Source organism: Trachemys scripta, chromosome 2 (genome assembly GCF_013100865.1).
Source record: "Trachemys scripta elegans isolate TJP31775 chromosome 2, CAS_Tse_1.0, whole genome shotgun sequence".
Lineage (NCBI taxonomy): Eukaryota > Metazoa > Chordata > Testudines > Emydidae > Trachemys > Trachemys scripta.
In genome coordinates this window covers 59,054,081-59,069,234 of record NC_048299.1, presented here as the reverse complement: position 1 = coordinate 59,069,234, position 15,154 = coordinate 59,054,081, and the positions used below count along the sequence as shown (strand labels likewise).

The following is a 15,154-nucleotide window of genomic DNA, read 5'->3' as shown; positions in this document are numbered from 1 at the left end:
TACTATGGGGACGTTTCTGCTCTGTTTTATTCATGATATTTGAGGTCCTTCAGAAACACATTATGTGATGTGACTAACATCTTTAACATGTGGTTTATCCTCTCATCATCATCCTCCAGAGGAAAAATTGTGTGGCAATAGTGTGTTCAGTTGTGGTAGTTTTTAAAAAATATATGTATGTTTATTTTAGTTAAGATATGGCCAAAGAAGCATAACTTGCACTTGGAGTGGAAAGTGGTGAGGTTTGTGACAGTTCTCAGTTCCTGTGGGAATGTGTTCCACAGTCTTGGCTCTGCTCCCACAGCAGCTGTCTCCTGCACAAACGAACTTTACCCGTTGTGCCTGAGGAGCAGAGCTGTCAACAGCAATCCTTATCTCAGACCTTTAGATGATCTTCTAGATATCCTGAACCCAAGCTATTAAGTGCCTTGAAGGTAAGGATCAAGACCTTGAATTTGACTCTATATTCTATGAGAAGCCACTGTAGAGATGATGACATGTCTGATGTGCTCACTGTAGCCTGTGTTGCTGAGGAGACACACTGCCACATTCTGCAGTAGCTGAAGTTTCCTAAAGTCTCATGGCTTCATGTCCAGGTATATTTTGTTGCTGGAATCACAGATTCCAAGGACAGAAGGATCCATTGTGATCCTCTATTCTAACTTCCTGTATAAGACAGGCCATAAAACTGACCCAAAATCATTCCTAGAGCAGATCTTTCAGAAAAACCATTCAACCTTGATTTAAAAATTGTCATTGACAGAGAGTTCACCACCCTCCTTGGTAAATTGTTCCAATGGCTAATTACCCTCATGGTTAAAAATTTACATCTTACTTCCTGCTGAATTTGTCTAGTTTCAAACTTCCAGCCATTGGATCATCCAAATAGAAGATGATAAAGGCAACATATAACTGAGGGCCAGGTGAATCTCCATCAGGATAGGACTTAGTCCTTGCAAAACAGAGATGGTAGAAGTTGTGTCTCATCTGCATACTGTTGGCACTTGAATCCATGAACTCTCACTAGTTTGCCTAGATCAGAGAAAATTTATCCTTATGGGACTCCACAAATGAGGGACCTGGTGGCAGAGATGCTACTTCACATCACTATGCTTTGACTTAAACCATTTTAGCACATTCTTATGGATCCTTGCTTCTTTTCTCAGATGGGACAGCAGTATCTCATGATCAGCAGTGCTGAATGCTGCAGAGAGGTCCAGGAGGATCAGAATGGATGTCTGATCTCCATCCATTCACAGCAGGAGATCATTCGTCAGTGCCACTAAAGCTGTTTTGATCCTAGGTCCCAGGCTTGTAAATTGGTCTTTGTCTTCTCTAAGATTGTGCTCAGGAACAGAAGATTTGATACTGGCTGGTAATTAAGCTAAATCTGAAGTATCTAAAGTGGATTTCTTCAATGGATATTCTTCTTGCATATCTGAAGGAGGAAGGAAAGATTCCTTCCTAAATGAGATATTGATTATTTTGGTAAGGAGTAACACCAGTTGCTCACAGGAACATGATACCCAAAAGTGAGAGTTCTGTGTGTAGCACCTTTAAATAAATGTGCACTCTCCAGCCCTCTTTACCCCCAATGAATAAAATTCCAGTTACTTAAATTAACTATAGATATCCATGTGAAACGCAGATTTTGAAAAGAAAAGAGTTCAAGTAAGAGGTGGATCAAGAGCCTCTAATCTTACTCAATCCTTAATTGTTAAATATGTCAATTTTCTTTTCTTTACTATATACAAATAAGATTCAGTTATTAACATTTACAATTCCACAAAAAATAAAAGACAAAAGAAGAAAATCATCTATTACCAAAAACTGAGAATTGGGCATTTGTTTCAGTTCAAGATTTTACAGGAACTGCAGCAGAAAGCCTGATTTGCCTAAAATATAGAAATCAGGCTATAACAGAATATATAAACCCTTCAGGGCTTGACAGGCAAACTGGTTTACAACAGTGTGATAGTCTGTACCCCATATTCATTCCTTTTTCAAGACTATGATAAATTTTGTACAAAGTATGCCTTGTGAGGTATTATTTGAAAACTCAAAATTTGCTTGTCATTATTATCCAGATAAAATATGTGTGGCAACATTGTATGCAACATTATAAGATTCTACTGTATGATATTACTAATAGCAGGCACAAACCAGTTCCGCAGAGACAAAAGGCAAACTGACGTTTCAATCAGGTGTCAACAAAATGAAATAGACCACCGCCTGATTAGGTGGCCATTCTTTGGCAGGAACAAGGATGAGAGAGAGAAATTTACATCTTGGCAAAGAAATAGCTGGAGGTTCCCATCCCCAAAGACTTTCTGTCTCCTGATTCTCAAAAAGGACGAGATATAAAAATGGGGAACAGACACCCCAAATCTCCCTTCATCTTTACTCACGACATCGACAATACTTGAAGAACAAAGTAAATAGCTTTGGACCAGGACGAGAGATCCTGACTGAAAGATTCAGCCAGTAAGTCTTCTAGATGAGATGAGATGAGATGAGAGAGACCCTAGCTTTGAATTCACTTAGCTTATGTAACCCCCAAGGAGATTACCTAGATTCCTGGAGCTCTATCTGCTGGCAGCTCAGGGAGGGGGGAGCAAAGGCAAACTCAGAGTCTGCCCAGCAACCAATAGGGAATGAGATGCCCCTTCCAGGGAGTTCAGGACAGGGGAGAAGCCATTTTGGAGTCAGTCTGGAGCCAGCCAGGGCAAGGGCAGGACTGGCTGTGTGGGGAACTGGTGAGTCCCGGGCCTGCATGCAGGGTTCCCCTTGAGAACAGGCCTCTAAGGACCTGAGAACAGATCCCTCAGCTGGGTTTTTCCTTCCCCACTGATGATTCCCAATTTGTAGCGTTTGCTGGGAAATTTCCCCAGCCAGGCTGAGTTCGCCCTCCACCTCCTTAGGTGAGACCAGTCACCACATGGTCAGTTCTGCTCTGTCTGCTAGTCCGGGGAAGCTTCCTGATGAGTGTGTGACTGGAGGCTGGGCTAGGAGGCTACAGTTTGTATGTTAGTGTAGTTGTATAACCTACACCTTGAGCCCTGCACCCTCCTTTGTGGTGAGGGGAAATCCTGGGACTGATGCAGCCTGATTCCTGCCTGATTACTTCCCTGCCAGCAGACAGCAGCCCCTCTGCAGCGACTGAGGAGTCCAGCATCATCTTCGAACCTGAGGATCATTCATGGAGTTTGTGAATGCACCAACTTTTAGTTAGTCAGTCAGGGAATTTGTTATGGGGACCCCCTACTCCCTGAACTGTGTCCTCAAGCCAGGGAGTAAGGGTTTGAGGATTTTATAACCTGCTGCATATTACACCTGTGGAGGTATCCTTTACCATCTCCTCCCACTTGTGAGTCCTTTGGGCTGTACTGAACCAAGTCACCCACACTGCTAAACCACTGCAGAGAAGAATTTTGTGGTTATAGGTCATCAAGGGCCCCAGCAAAGTACGTGTACCAATGGGACACTAATTTTACATTTGCTACATCAAGTCATGGGTATTTTCAGTGTGGGCACCAGTGACCCTAAAAATAGTGTTTCACCCTGTTATGTTGTATTTGTCTCCTGTTTAATATAATTATTGTGTTGAATATATTTTTATGTGTTTGTGTTATTTCTTCGAAGACTCCAACTATCTAGCAAGTGGGGATTACTCTGTAGTTAGAATTTTCCACCCAAGCTGCCCTGGTGACCCTGCCAGGAAGGAGCGAGGGGGGTGCAGGCACCACCAAATAATTTCATTGAAAAAAAGGAAAGAAGATACACCCTGCTGAGTGGGTGGCAGGATCTAAAAGAACCCAGACGTGTCCATCAAAACATGGAAGCGGATTGGCATTGAAGGAGGTAACCAGGTGGAGAGGGGCGCTACACTTATGATATTAGGTATTAGTTGCGTTTTGCCTTTCATTTCTTTGTAACCAATTCTGACTTTTATGCCTCATTACTTGTAATCACTTAAAATCTATCATTCTGTGGTTGTTAAACTTGTTTTATTGTTTTATCTAGACCAGTGTGCTTGGGCTGAAGTGTTTGGGAAACTTCATTTGAGGTAACAGGGTTTGTGCATATCATTTTCTATTAATAAAATGACCGACTTTATATGAGCTGGACAGTACAAGATGCACATTTCTGGGGGGGAATCTGGGACTGGTGTTGTTCTGCAGTGTAATTCAAGAGTGGCTCACCATAGCACTCACACAGTATAGCTGGGAGTAATTTACATGCTGGAGGCTGTGCGTGAGCAGTGTAAAAGGCACCCCAGGCTGGAGAATTGAGGGGATATGGCTGTTCAACAGTCCAGATTGCACCCTGGGTAATGCCACAAACAGACACACCCCATTTTGAGTTCTGTGTTGTAGGAATTCACAATCAGTGCACAAATTGTTAGAATATGTATGGGACACTACTAGTAGAATCAGAAAGCCAGTACTAAAATACCACTCTGTTTGCATTCACAACTTAGCTAACTAAATTTATGGGCTTTATGAAGCCAACTGCCCAAAAGGGAATTTGGCTCGTGGATAAATATATGATAAAAGCCAGGATGGGATGTTGAAAAGATTTATTTTGCATTGTATTATACTGTTTGGATCTCTTAAGCTCAGCAATACTGCTTTTTGATATGCTAGAACCTGAAACACCCATTAAAAAATAGTACTTAGCATTTACATAGAACTTCCAATGTGTAGGTCTCAAGGAAGGACAAGAACCTGTATTTGCAGAATATTAACATGGCTACCAGAAATCTATATAAACCCCAAATCCAGAAGAGTGGCTTTCTCATACAGTTCATACAGGCTAGGGTAAAGTATCTGTTCTAGTGTGCTGACCCTTCGCCAAAGTTGCTGAGTGACCATGGGCAAGTCACTTAATTTCTCTGTACTTCACTTTCCTCATCTGTGAATGGAGAAACTGCTACTTACCCATCCTTTTAAGGCAGCTGAGCTCTTCTAATAAAGAGACACTATGCAAATGCAAAGGACTAATACTTTTACCACTCAACTTACAGGAATATGAAGACGTGAGGGATTTAGGGAATTCTTGGAATGAAATCAAATTAGAATTATTGGATAGTGAGGCACATGTAACACCAGCTTTGTGCTCACTAGAAAGCAAATAAACCTTCTTCACTGTTAATTGGTTAAAAGGTCTTTACACCATCATATGTGTCTACATGAGGGACTTAAGAGGACAGATATAAACATATGAAATTGGCACATATTCCCAGAACAAAAGTTTTAAGATCAAAATGTTATTTATATTAGTAAAGGAATACCATATAACATTAAGCATACTCTTTATGTGCTATGTTTCTCAATAAAAATTAATCCATAGCTCAGCTGTATATTCATCAGGTTTTGTCTGGCAAAAATCTTATTATGTGAACCTTCCTTTATTTGTCCATCTTTTAATATTTGAAGCAACCTACCACATTAAGAGGCAGTATGAGGCATTTTAAGACACCAATTACCATGGTATCTATGGGGCCAGATATTTATATTCTCCAGTTTATCTGCAGTATCTGTGTTTACTACCAAATGCTCCAAATGAAGAGAAGGAAATACCCATACCTCGTTGTTTTACATGAGAAAATGGTAGCAAATACAGTCAAAAACAGTTAAAAAAAAAAAAAAAAAAGCCATTACAAAATTTAGTCCAAAAATTGTCACTCTTCAAAATGTTTGGATTTTTTTTCAAAATTTCAACCAGCTATATAGCAGCTTTACATTACATGATATATCCTGTGTCTATCATTAAAAGGACAACTTAATCTAGTTTTTTTTTTTAAGAGAATTAAAGATACTACACTTGCTCTTCAGCCTCTATGCTAACTTTTGTGGTTTTAGCAACATATTCCTTTCTCTTTTAAAACAATCTTTTTTCTTCCTCTTCTCTACTGTATGGGAAAGACCCAGACAAAGGGGAAACTGGCTGACTATGCAGGGAAGAGTTAAAGTGACTATACAAAGAGTGTAGTCAAATGCACAAAGAAAAAAAGAAAATAGAGAAAAGTATTTTGTCTCCATTCCTTCAGTTATAATAATCTTATGTATTATAAACAACATCACTAAATAAAACGTTTTCTGGCAGAAGCAATGAAAATATCATGTTACTGACCTGTTGAGGAATAACAGTGTCTCTATAGCTGGGAAGAATTTTCAGAGTGACACTGCCACTAATATTTTTCAGTAGTTCTTGTAGCTCTTTTGGATTGTTTCCAACTTCATGACCATTCACCTCTTTAATGATGTCTCCCACATGCAGAAGACCTTGTCGATCTATCATTCCGCCATGCAAGATTCGTGCTATTACTAGATCATTATTCTCAACCCTAAATGTAACACCCTAAAGGAAGCATTGAGTAACACCATTACTTAGTTTAATATCACTGTTTGAGTTTCACTTTACATTTTGTTTTAACATTTACCTAACAGTTATCTGAGCTATCCTACTTATTTCTTATCCAAAGTAAAATGCTGACTTTTTAATACTGACTACAGCACAAATTGTTAACATACTGACATTATTGCACTGTATTATGCAAACATGCATGGTACAAGTGAAATAAATGCAAATCATATGTACTCCAGACAGGAAGTTGATACGTAAGCGTACACAGGTCAAACCATTTGCTCTTGACTTCACAAAGTTCTGTCATTCCTTATTAGGATCAAATACTAAAAAAAATTTCTTCATACCACTTATGCTACCTAATGACAAGGTCATCATTTGTCCTTGAAGAGAAAAGTGTGGGAGAATGGTAATGTATCTTCAGATTTTAGCCTTTCATTATTGCATCTCTTGTCAAACTGATATTGAAAATGTTATAATCAGTGGGATTACTCAATATAAAAATTATAAACACCAGTATGAATAAAGAGAAGTAATAAGAACAGTGTAGAAAATTCAAAATATATAAAATATTTCTCTTACTGTTTAGGCGAAAGACAGACACACCTAATTACGTTTACTTACCAGTGGCTCCCCTGCTCGTTTGTGAATACCAAGTATACGAATGGCATCTACTGGTACTACCTGGTTGTTCACTGAAGAATTATTAATTTCTGGGCTAGAAGGAGGGGAATCATAACACTTTGATGCCACAATATCATGGGCTTCCAAGAGTGACTGTAAATGAAGAGTGAATAAAGCATGCTTACTATTAATATCCATGGAAGGCATTGGTTATTAAATGACAATTCAGTACCTAAAGGTTTTGTAGCAACTCATTTAAGTCTAGATTTTGCAGCCCTTATTTCATTTTGAATACAGTAACACTTAAATAGACTTCTTTGGGACATATGACTAAGTATTTACATGACCTCATCACCATACTATCTGAACAAATATGGGACTACTCACATAAGTGCTATTTACTGTAAGCAGTTGTAGTAGACAGAGTAAATATGGGTTGCATATGACCAGCTGGACTCACACGCATGCACATACGTGCAGACACCCTAAAATATTCTTTTTCTTTGACTAATAAGGAAGTATCTGAGCAGTCACATTAGGTTCCTGGAGGCTCATGAAGTGGTGGAAGTAAAACGAACAATCCCCCACAAAAAAGCTAAAACTTGGCAGAATTATAAGTCCTAGGTTTGTAAGAGTTTCTAGTGATTTTGCAAAATGTGTGTGGTTTCTACTTACAAGAACCTGAATTATAGTCCCATTTACAATTTGGGATATATGTAAACTGAGATAACTCCACTTGCTGGAAACAAGTGATTAGAACTTTGAACTAAAGGAGTTCTTCCCAGTCTACATACATGGACATACACACACACACACAAAATGGAAATCTTATAGTGAATAACTTTAGAAGATAATTTACTTTACAGTTTTAAGGTACACCTCTACCCTGATATAATGCGACCCGATATAACACAAATTCAGATATAACGCGTTAAAGTAGTGCTCCGGGGGGGCGGGGCTGCGCACTCCGGTGGCTCAAAGCAAGTTCGATATAATGCGGTAAGATTTTTTGGCTCCTGAGGACAGCGTTATATCGGGGTAGAGGTGTACCTGTCATTAAAAAAATCTAACCTTCTAACATTTATGAAAAATCAACATAAATGTAGGTTTGCTGGACAAAGCAAAAGACCAGACTCTAGGGGACAGATTATAGTGACTTCAGGCCTAAGTGGAAAACGTGGAAACAAGAAGGGTACTCCAACCCACGTGTATACAACCTGGCAATAATTCACTCCGATGAGATGGAAGTACCAGGCCCCCTCATAAAGGGAGCTAAGGGGAGTCTCATTGGTAGAGGCAGGGAGAGGAAATATGGGCCCTTGACAAGTTAGTGGAGTGGGATGGCCCTTAATCCTACCTCACCTTAAAGTGGGGTAGTGGCAGTTTATTTCACAAAAGGGCATCCTGGAGTTCTAGTCACAGGCAAGGCCACTGACAGGCATCACATTAAGTAGCTGGATAGAAAAAGCAGAGTATAAGATACCATGAATGGTGGCTCTGGTAGGGCAACACACACAGCAGGGGTAGGTAGAGGATAGGACCAGTAGCTAGGCCAAGCTGTACTACTTGAATGCTACAGCTTCCAGAGGCCTACCAGAGCATGGACACAGAAAGCAGAGGCCTTCAAGCAACTCACATGGGATGCTTCAGGAGCCTGTGTGCCACAAATAGGGAAACAGCAAAACAGACATAGAGAAAAAAGGAACTTCGGGTCCAGCTGTGGAAGCAGAAGATAGGGGCTACAGGTTCTTGGGAGCCTCTTGGAGGGCCAGCAAAAATTTGCTTGAACTGCTGCCACCAATTTGCTTGTAATTGAACCTAGCAGTTAGAGGAATGGGAGCTATTTTTTTTTATAGAGGCAATCTTCTGTGGGACAGATCCTGGTCCTCTGCTCAAAACTTGAGTAAGTGGGTTTTTGTGTAGGAATCTCTGCAAAGGGAGAGGCAGAATCCTCATGACACCATGAAGGGTAAATTATGAAAAAATATTCTAATATGCTCTTTAAAAATCAGTTTAACCTAATGTGGTGCCACAAAATGCTAAGATTCCTTAATCATAATCATCTCACAATGTTACTACAGGGCAGAGTTAAGGTTATTATTTTTTGTATGATCACAATACCTAGGAGCCCTGGTCCTGGGCCAGTACCCCACTGTGCTAGGCCCTGTACACACAAGAACAAAGACATTTCCTGCCCCAAAGAGTTTAACAATCTAAATAAAAGAAAAGATAACAGAGGGATACAGACAAACCTACAGGAAAGTACGAGGACACAAGGGACATTATTGGTCAGCACAATAAGCTGCAAGCTCAGTACACCAGCAGCCTAACCATTGTCAAGTTTTTGTAGATAACACCACAGAGAAGGGTCCAAAGGAGGAATCTGAAGGAAAATAATGAGTTAGCTTTGCAGATATTTATGGGGAAAAACTCACAAGTGAAAGGGGCAACATAGGAGAAGATGCTTGTTTGAAAATTTAACAAGTGAGCCGGGGAGGCTAGAGTTGACCTTTCGGTACTGAATGAGAGATGATGGATAAGGTTGTTTGGGTGCCATAACTGTGAATTTCTTACTTTAACATTTTGGATCTCTTAAGCGTTACCTTAACTCTGAATTTCCTGGTTTTGTAGTGCTTGGTTTTGGTAGAACAACAACATCCAGTTTATGTTTTTTCTCTTAAGTTACTGGTACGTACGCTCAACCTTAATTCTGCCGTGACAATTTTTTGTTTGAGAATATGTAGAGGGCATAGCTCATGTCAAGTGCAATTCCTAGACTATTAATGATTTAATAGATAGAAATGTGCAATATCTCTTTCCTGTTTGAGTATCTGGCTAAAAGTCCATAAATATTTATAATAATCAAAACTGATATATATCTAGCCTCAGTGTTGCTATTCTCATTTATCTTTAAGGGAACTACAGACTTAGTTTTGGTTTTATCGGTTTTTTATTATCATTATTACTGCTTTCCACCTCATATGGTTGTGAATTTACCACCCTGTACATACAAAAATTATTAGCTAATATATGCATGCAAAATTGTATTTAAACCATTTCTCTGTTGCTAAATTTTACACTTGGGATGTCCGGTAAAATACTTTACTTTTTGTGCAGCAAGGTATATGCATATATTTAAGAGAATTAACAGCATCCACAATGTAGCATCTGTTGACAGATTGGTCAAAAACAGCCTTTTCTGAAAAAGAATATTCTGTTTAACCTCTATTTTTAAGTAAATTTAAATATTGTGAAAGGTGCCATATTGACAGCACTGGAGAGTGGGTTCCTCTGTTTGCTTAAGAGGTACAGCATGCACTATGACAATACAATGTTCCCCAGCTTATGTGCCTGAACAATGAAGAAGCCACCTTCTAAGAGTTCTCAATATCAGTTCAGTCCTTGGCCTTTGTGTTAGACTCTAAACAAGACTGATTACTGTGGTTGTGGTGATACTGTGGGCACATACCAAATTCAAATAAACAAAGAACAGAAATTAATTTAATCAAAAGGCTGTCAAATGGTAGTAATTACAAGTTTAAAATCAATCCCAGATAGTGAGAACCAGACACAAAGGTGAATATTCCTACCTGCAGAGTGTTGTTGTTGCAAAAGGGTAATTTTTGAATCTCAGTAATGAAACCAATTTTTTGGTTTCTCGGTCTCCAGAAGCCTATGAATCTTGACACACCACCACTACAAACAAGGCAGATTCACCATCAGGATTTCTCAAGTATTTGTCTCTCTTGGTTATAGCCCAGAAGCAAATAGCTCCCTAAAGACTGATCTGACACAGCTGATAACACATTCCTACACAACTCCCATTCTCAAAAGGGAATGGAAATCATCCACATCTTGCTTCCATTAATTCTTTTATTTTTCCCTTGGATTTTTCCCTTGGATAAATACAAATTCTCTCTGAACCATTTGTAATATCTACCAACCAGATAAGTTTGTCCCAGTCAAATTTCTCTTCAGTCTATTCACACAAGTACAAGTCATAGAAGCACTTTTGGAAAAGCAAGTCACCATCTGCAACTGTGAACCAACTTCTCCTTTGAGGAAGGAAATCTACCAGCCCCTTCAAAGCACACCATAATCCAGCCAGTATTTAAATCAGGGGTCGGCAACGTTTGGCATGCAGATCGCCAGGGTAACACCCTAGCGGGCCGGGCCAGTTTATTTACCTGCTGACGCGGCAGGTTCAGCCGATCGCAGCCCCGCACTGGCCGCGGTTCTCCGTCCCAGGCCAATGGGGGCGGCGGGAAGCCGCGGCCAGCACATCCCTCGCCCGCGCCGCTTCCCGCCGTCCCCATTGGCCCGGGATGGCGAACCGCGGCCAGTGGGGGGGCTGCAATCGGCTAAACCTGCTGCGTCAGCAGGTAAATAAACTGGCCCGGCCCTTTAGGGTGCTTACCCTGGCAAACCGCGTCCCAAACATTGCCGACCCCTGATTTAAACCATTGGTTGACAAAACCAACCTCTCCCAACTACTGCCCAGTAATTAACCCACCATTCCTGATCAAGCTAACCAAGAAACTCACCAAGGTTCTGCACCAGTTTTATACAGATAAACTTATATTCGCCCAGATCCTTAAGAAACCGTTTTTCTGAGGCATGAGAGAAGGCCACAGACTTATGAATAAGGGGTTTCCTACACCTTCTTGTGAATAACCTGCTACTGGCTATTGTCAGAGATAGGATACTGGAATAATGGTGTAGTTAAATGTCTGCCAAACTCACCACAGCAGTGGAGAAAGGTAAATCCAAATTTAAGATAAAAATAAGTCCAGAGTAAAAAAAAAAGTTAAGATCTAAAAGGATTTCCCTGTGTAACCTTGGAAGCATAAAACTGTCTAGTAAAAAAAACCCCAAAACCCTGTATGCAAGAGGGTTGTGAAGAGTGTGACCAGTTCTAAAAAAACAGAAAGATTCTTTAGCTGACAGTGCAGAACTAAGTTTCCAGGTGAAAGAATGTTAAATCTGTATGTAATATACATCATCCCCCTGAGCATAGCAAATTTGGACCAGGGGAAGAAAGAATGGCAAATGCTTGGCTAGAGACAGATTTGAGAATATGTCAAGGAATATATAATATGCTTTGATCAAAACGAATTAGTCAGCATATATACCTAATCCCTCCAAGTGGCCTTTTTTGTTTTGGTTTTATCTTATTTCTCTTTAACTTTACTCTTGGTGAAAAAAGACTGTGGTGTTTCTTCCAAATTCTTCCTCCTTATTTGGTTGGGGGGAGGTTAAAATTATTTTTTCCACTCCTTCTAGTTAGATCAATATGCATATGTTGATATATTAAGTGGTAATATATTTAAATATTCAAACTGAAAAAAAAATGGTACCTGAAAATGAGGTTCCTTGAGTATACCAACTAATTCTGCAATACTTTCATCTTTGTTTATTAAAGGACTGATGTCTTCAAGAATTTCATTCACTAGCTCCAGGTTGTTGTCACTGACAGCCTCAAGTTTAGAATCTTCCAGTCGCTCATGAGCCTGTGAGAGATTAAAAACAAGATTATATTAATGACAGCCAATGAGTTGCAGCAGTACTTTTAATTCATTTAGCCCCAGGATTAATTTTATTTCCTGATTTATCTTATCATCAAGAAGATTAAAAAGAGCGCCTTATCTAAAGTAAATCTGCTGTTTTGCCTTTACAGCCTCACCGTAGGATTAGCATGCTTAACCACTTGGCTATAGGACCCCCATTTTAAAGCAGGACCGGACTGACGTGTGTGTGTACATGTATCCCCTCAAGCTCTATACAGTAACTACTCACTTAAAGTCGTCCCGGTTAACATTGTTTCGTTGTTACATTGCTGATCAATTAGGGAACATGCTCGTTTAAAGTTGTGCAGTGCTCCCCTCTAACGTCGTTTGGCAGCTGCCTGCTTTGTCCACTGCTTGCAGGAACAGCAGCCCGTTGCAGCTAGCTGGTGGGGGCTTGGAACCAGGGTGGACCGGCAGCCCCCCATCAGTTCCCGGCTCACCTAAGTTCCCTGTGCAGCAGCTGCCCAGCAGGTTAGCAATTGCAGCTCTTCCTCCCCCCACTGCTATGTGCTGCTCCTGCCCTCTGCCTTGAAGCTGCTCCCCGAGACTCCTGCTTGCTGTGTAGAGGGGAGGGGACGAAGAGGGGGGCTAATGTCAGGGAGTCCCCCTCCCCCCTGCTCCTGCACCCCGCTTACCCCATCTTCCATAGAGCAGGGGGGACAGATGACAGGGCTCAGGACGGAGCTTGCTGGCAGCAGCTGTGGTCTCAGCAAGCTGATCTAATTAACAAGGCAGTGTACTTAAAGCAGAAATGCGCATCCCTCTCTCTCACACACACACGGTGTGTGTCTCTGTCTGCGATGCTGTCTCCCCTCCCTCCATTCCTGCTGCCTTGTAGAGTGTGAGAGTTAACCATTGAGGGCTCAGCCAATTGCTAGTTCATCATTTAGCAGTAAAGCATTCCATGGGAAATATCCCACCCTTTGACTCCTCCACCTCAACCAAGCTTCATAATCATCATCACTGTGTACCAGAATTAAACTGTTTGCTTAAAACTTATACTGTGTGTGTATATATACAATATATTCTTTTGTCTGGTGAAAAAAATTCCCTGGAACCTAACCCCCTCATTTACATTAGTTCTTATGGGGAAATTGGATTCGCTTAACATCGTTTCGCTTAAAGTCGCATTTTTCAGGAACATAACTACAATGTTAAGTGACGAGTAACTGTATTACACAACAGTCTAATAGCCCACCATCTCTGAACAATTTCTCAGTTCCTCTCTACCTCTAGAAGTGCTACAAGGGTTGGGCTCTGAAACAGAGAGGAAGAGGGAGGATCAATGTTGCTTTATGAAGGCAATACAGTTAGAGAACAAGAGTTTACCTTGGTAACTCTCTTTTTCTTGATCCTGGACATTTCTGTCACAGAGTCCCACTCTAAGAGACTAGTTAGCAGTAGGGTGACCAGGTGGCAAGTATGAAAAATCAGAACTCTCTTTTTTGGGAGCAGGGGGTATAAGACAAAGTCCCTAATATCGGGACGTCTGGTCACCGTAGTGAGCAGTGACCTCCTTGAAAAGAAGGTCCAAGGAGCCCTGCTAGTTATACGATTGAAGCGTTGAATTTCTGAAACCAGCATCTGCTCTTGACGCAGTGTCAAGAGAACAGCAATTTGAGAATGTGTGAACCAAGCCCACACAGCAGTCCTACAGATTTCTAACAGGGGAACATTGCTAGCCCTTCATTAGAGAAGAGATGCGTCATAGAGGCTGCCATTTCCTCACAGAGCAAACCCTGAGGCATTCAGACATGGGAACACCAACGACTTCATACATGACTGGATGTAGCACCTCATCCACTTAATCTCTGTGCAGAGATTTTTAGGAGTTTTTCTTCTCCCCCCTGTAATAACTGGACTACATAGTCTGACTTTCCTCTAAATACATTATACTCCATTTAGTTGAAACCTTATTATCCTCATTATCTGAATCCCTTCCTTGTCCCCCAGCTGCAGAGGGCCTGAATCTATGCTGGGGGCCAAGAAAGGGATTTGGATAATGTGGAGATTCCGATACTAGAGCAAAGACCCCTGGCCAGGAGGACAACGACAACACACCTTGATCACAGGGGAGGCCACCATGATGCGGAATGGCTCCTGCAGCAGCACAGGGAGCCCTGTGCAGCTCTGCTGTCACGGGAATGGGTGAACTGGTGCTATGACAGTGGAGCTGCAGAAGGCTCTCTGCACTGCTGCAAAGCCAGTGACACCTGACCCCTGCAGGCGCAAGGTGTAGGCAGAAGGCTGCACTCCTGATGGGGAAAAGCGGAGACCCCCTCCGGCTAGGACTGTGAGGAGAAGCCACCCCAAGATACCAGGGAGGCCACCCCACTGCTGAACAACTCCTGCCCTCTCCATTATCCGAACTCCTGATTATCTGAATAAAATCTGTGTCCTCCATGCTATTTGGGTAATCAGGTGTATACTGTAATAACTAAGAGCTCTTAACCATCTCAACCTCGCTTCCCCACAGCAGATATTGGGCTCTGGGGAAAAAAACACAGGCAGTGAAACTGACTTATTGAGATGAAATATAATTTTGGTCAGAAACTTGGGGTGCCGCCTAAGGACACCTGCTTTGTGGATTATGA

At 41.2% G+C, this 15,154-nt stretch overlaps 1 protein-coding gene across 3 annotated transcripts in view; it reads right to left on the bottom strand.

Moving 5' to 3' along the window:
• Positions 1-15,154, bottom strand: part of MPP6 (membrane palmitoylated protein 6) — a 134,506-nt gene that overhangs the window by 34,542 nt on the left and 84,810 nt on the right. For all 3 annotated transcript variants that reach the window (XM_034760648.1, XM_034760646.1, XM_034760649.1), the window contains exons 3-5: positions 12,351-12,503; positions 6,994-7,146; positions 6,136-6,363 (exon numbers count right to left, since the gene is read on the bottom strand). In XM_034760648.1, coding sequence (XP_034616539.1) covers positions 6,136-6,363; positions 6,994-7,146; positions 12,351-12,503 — 534 coding nt within the window. The remainder of the gene's footprint in view (positions 1-6,135; positions 6,364-6,993; positions 7,147-12,350; positions 12,504-15,154) is intronic.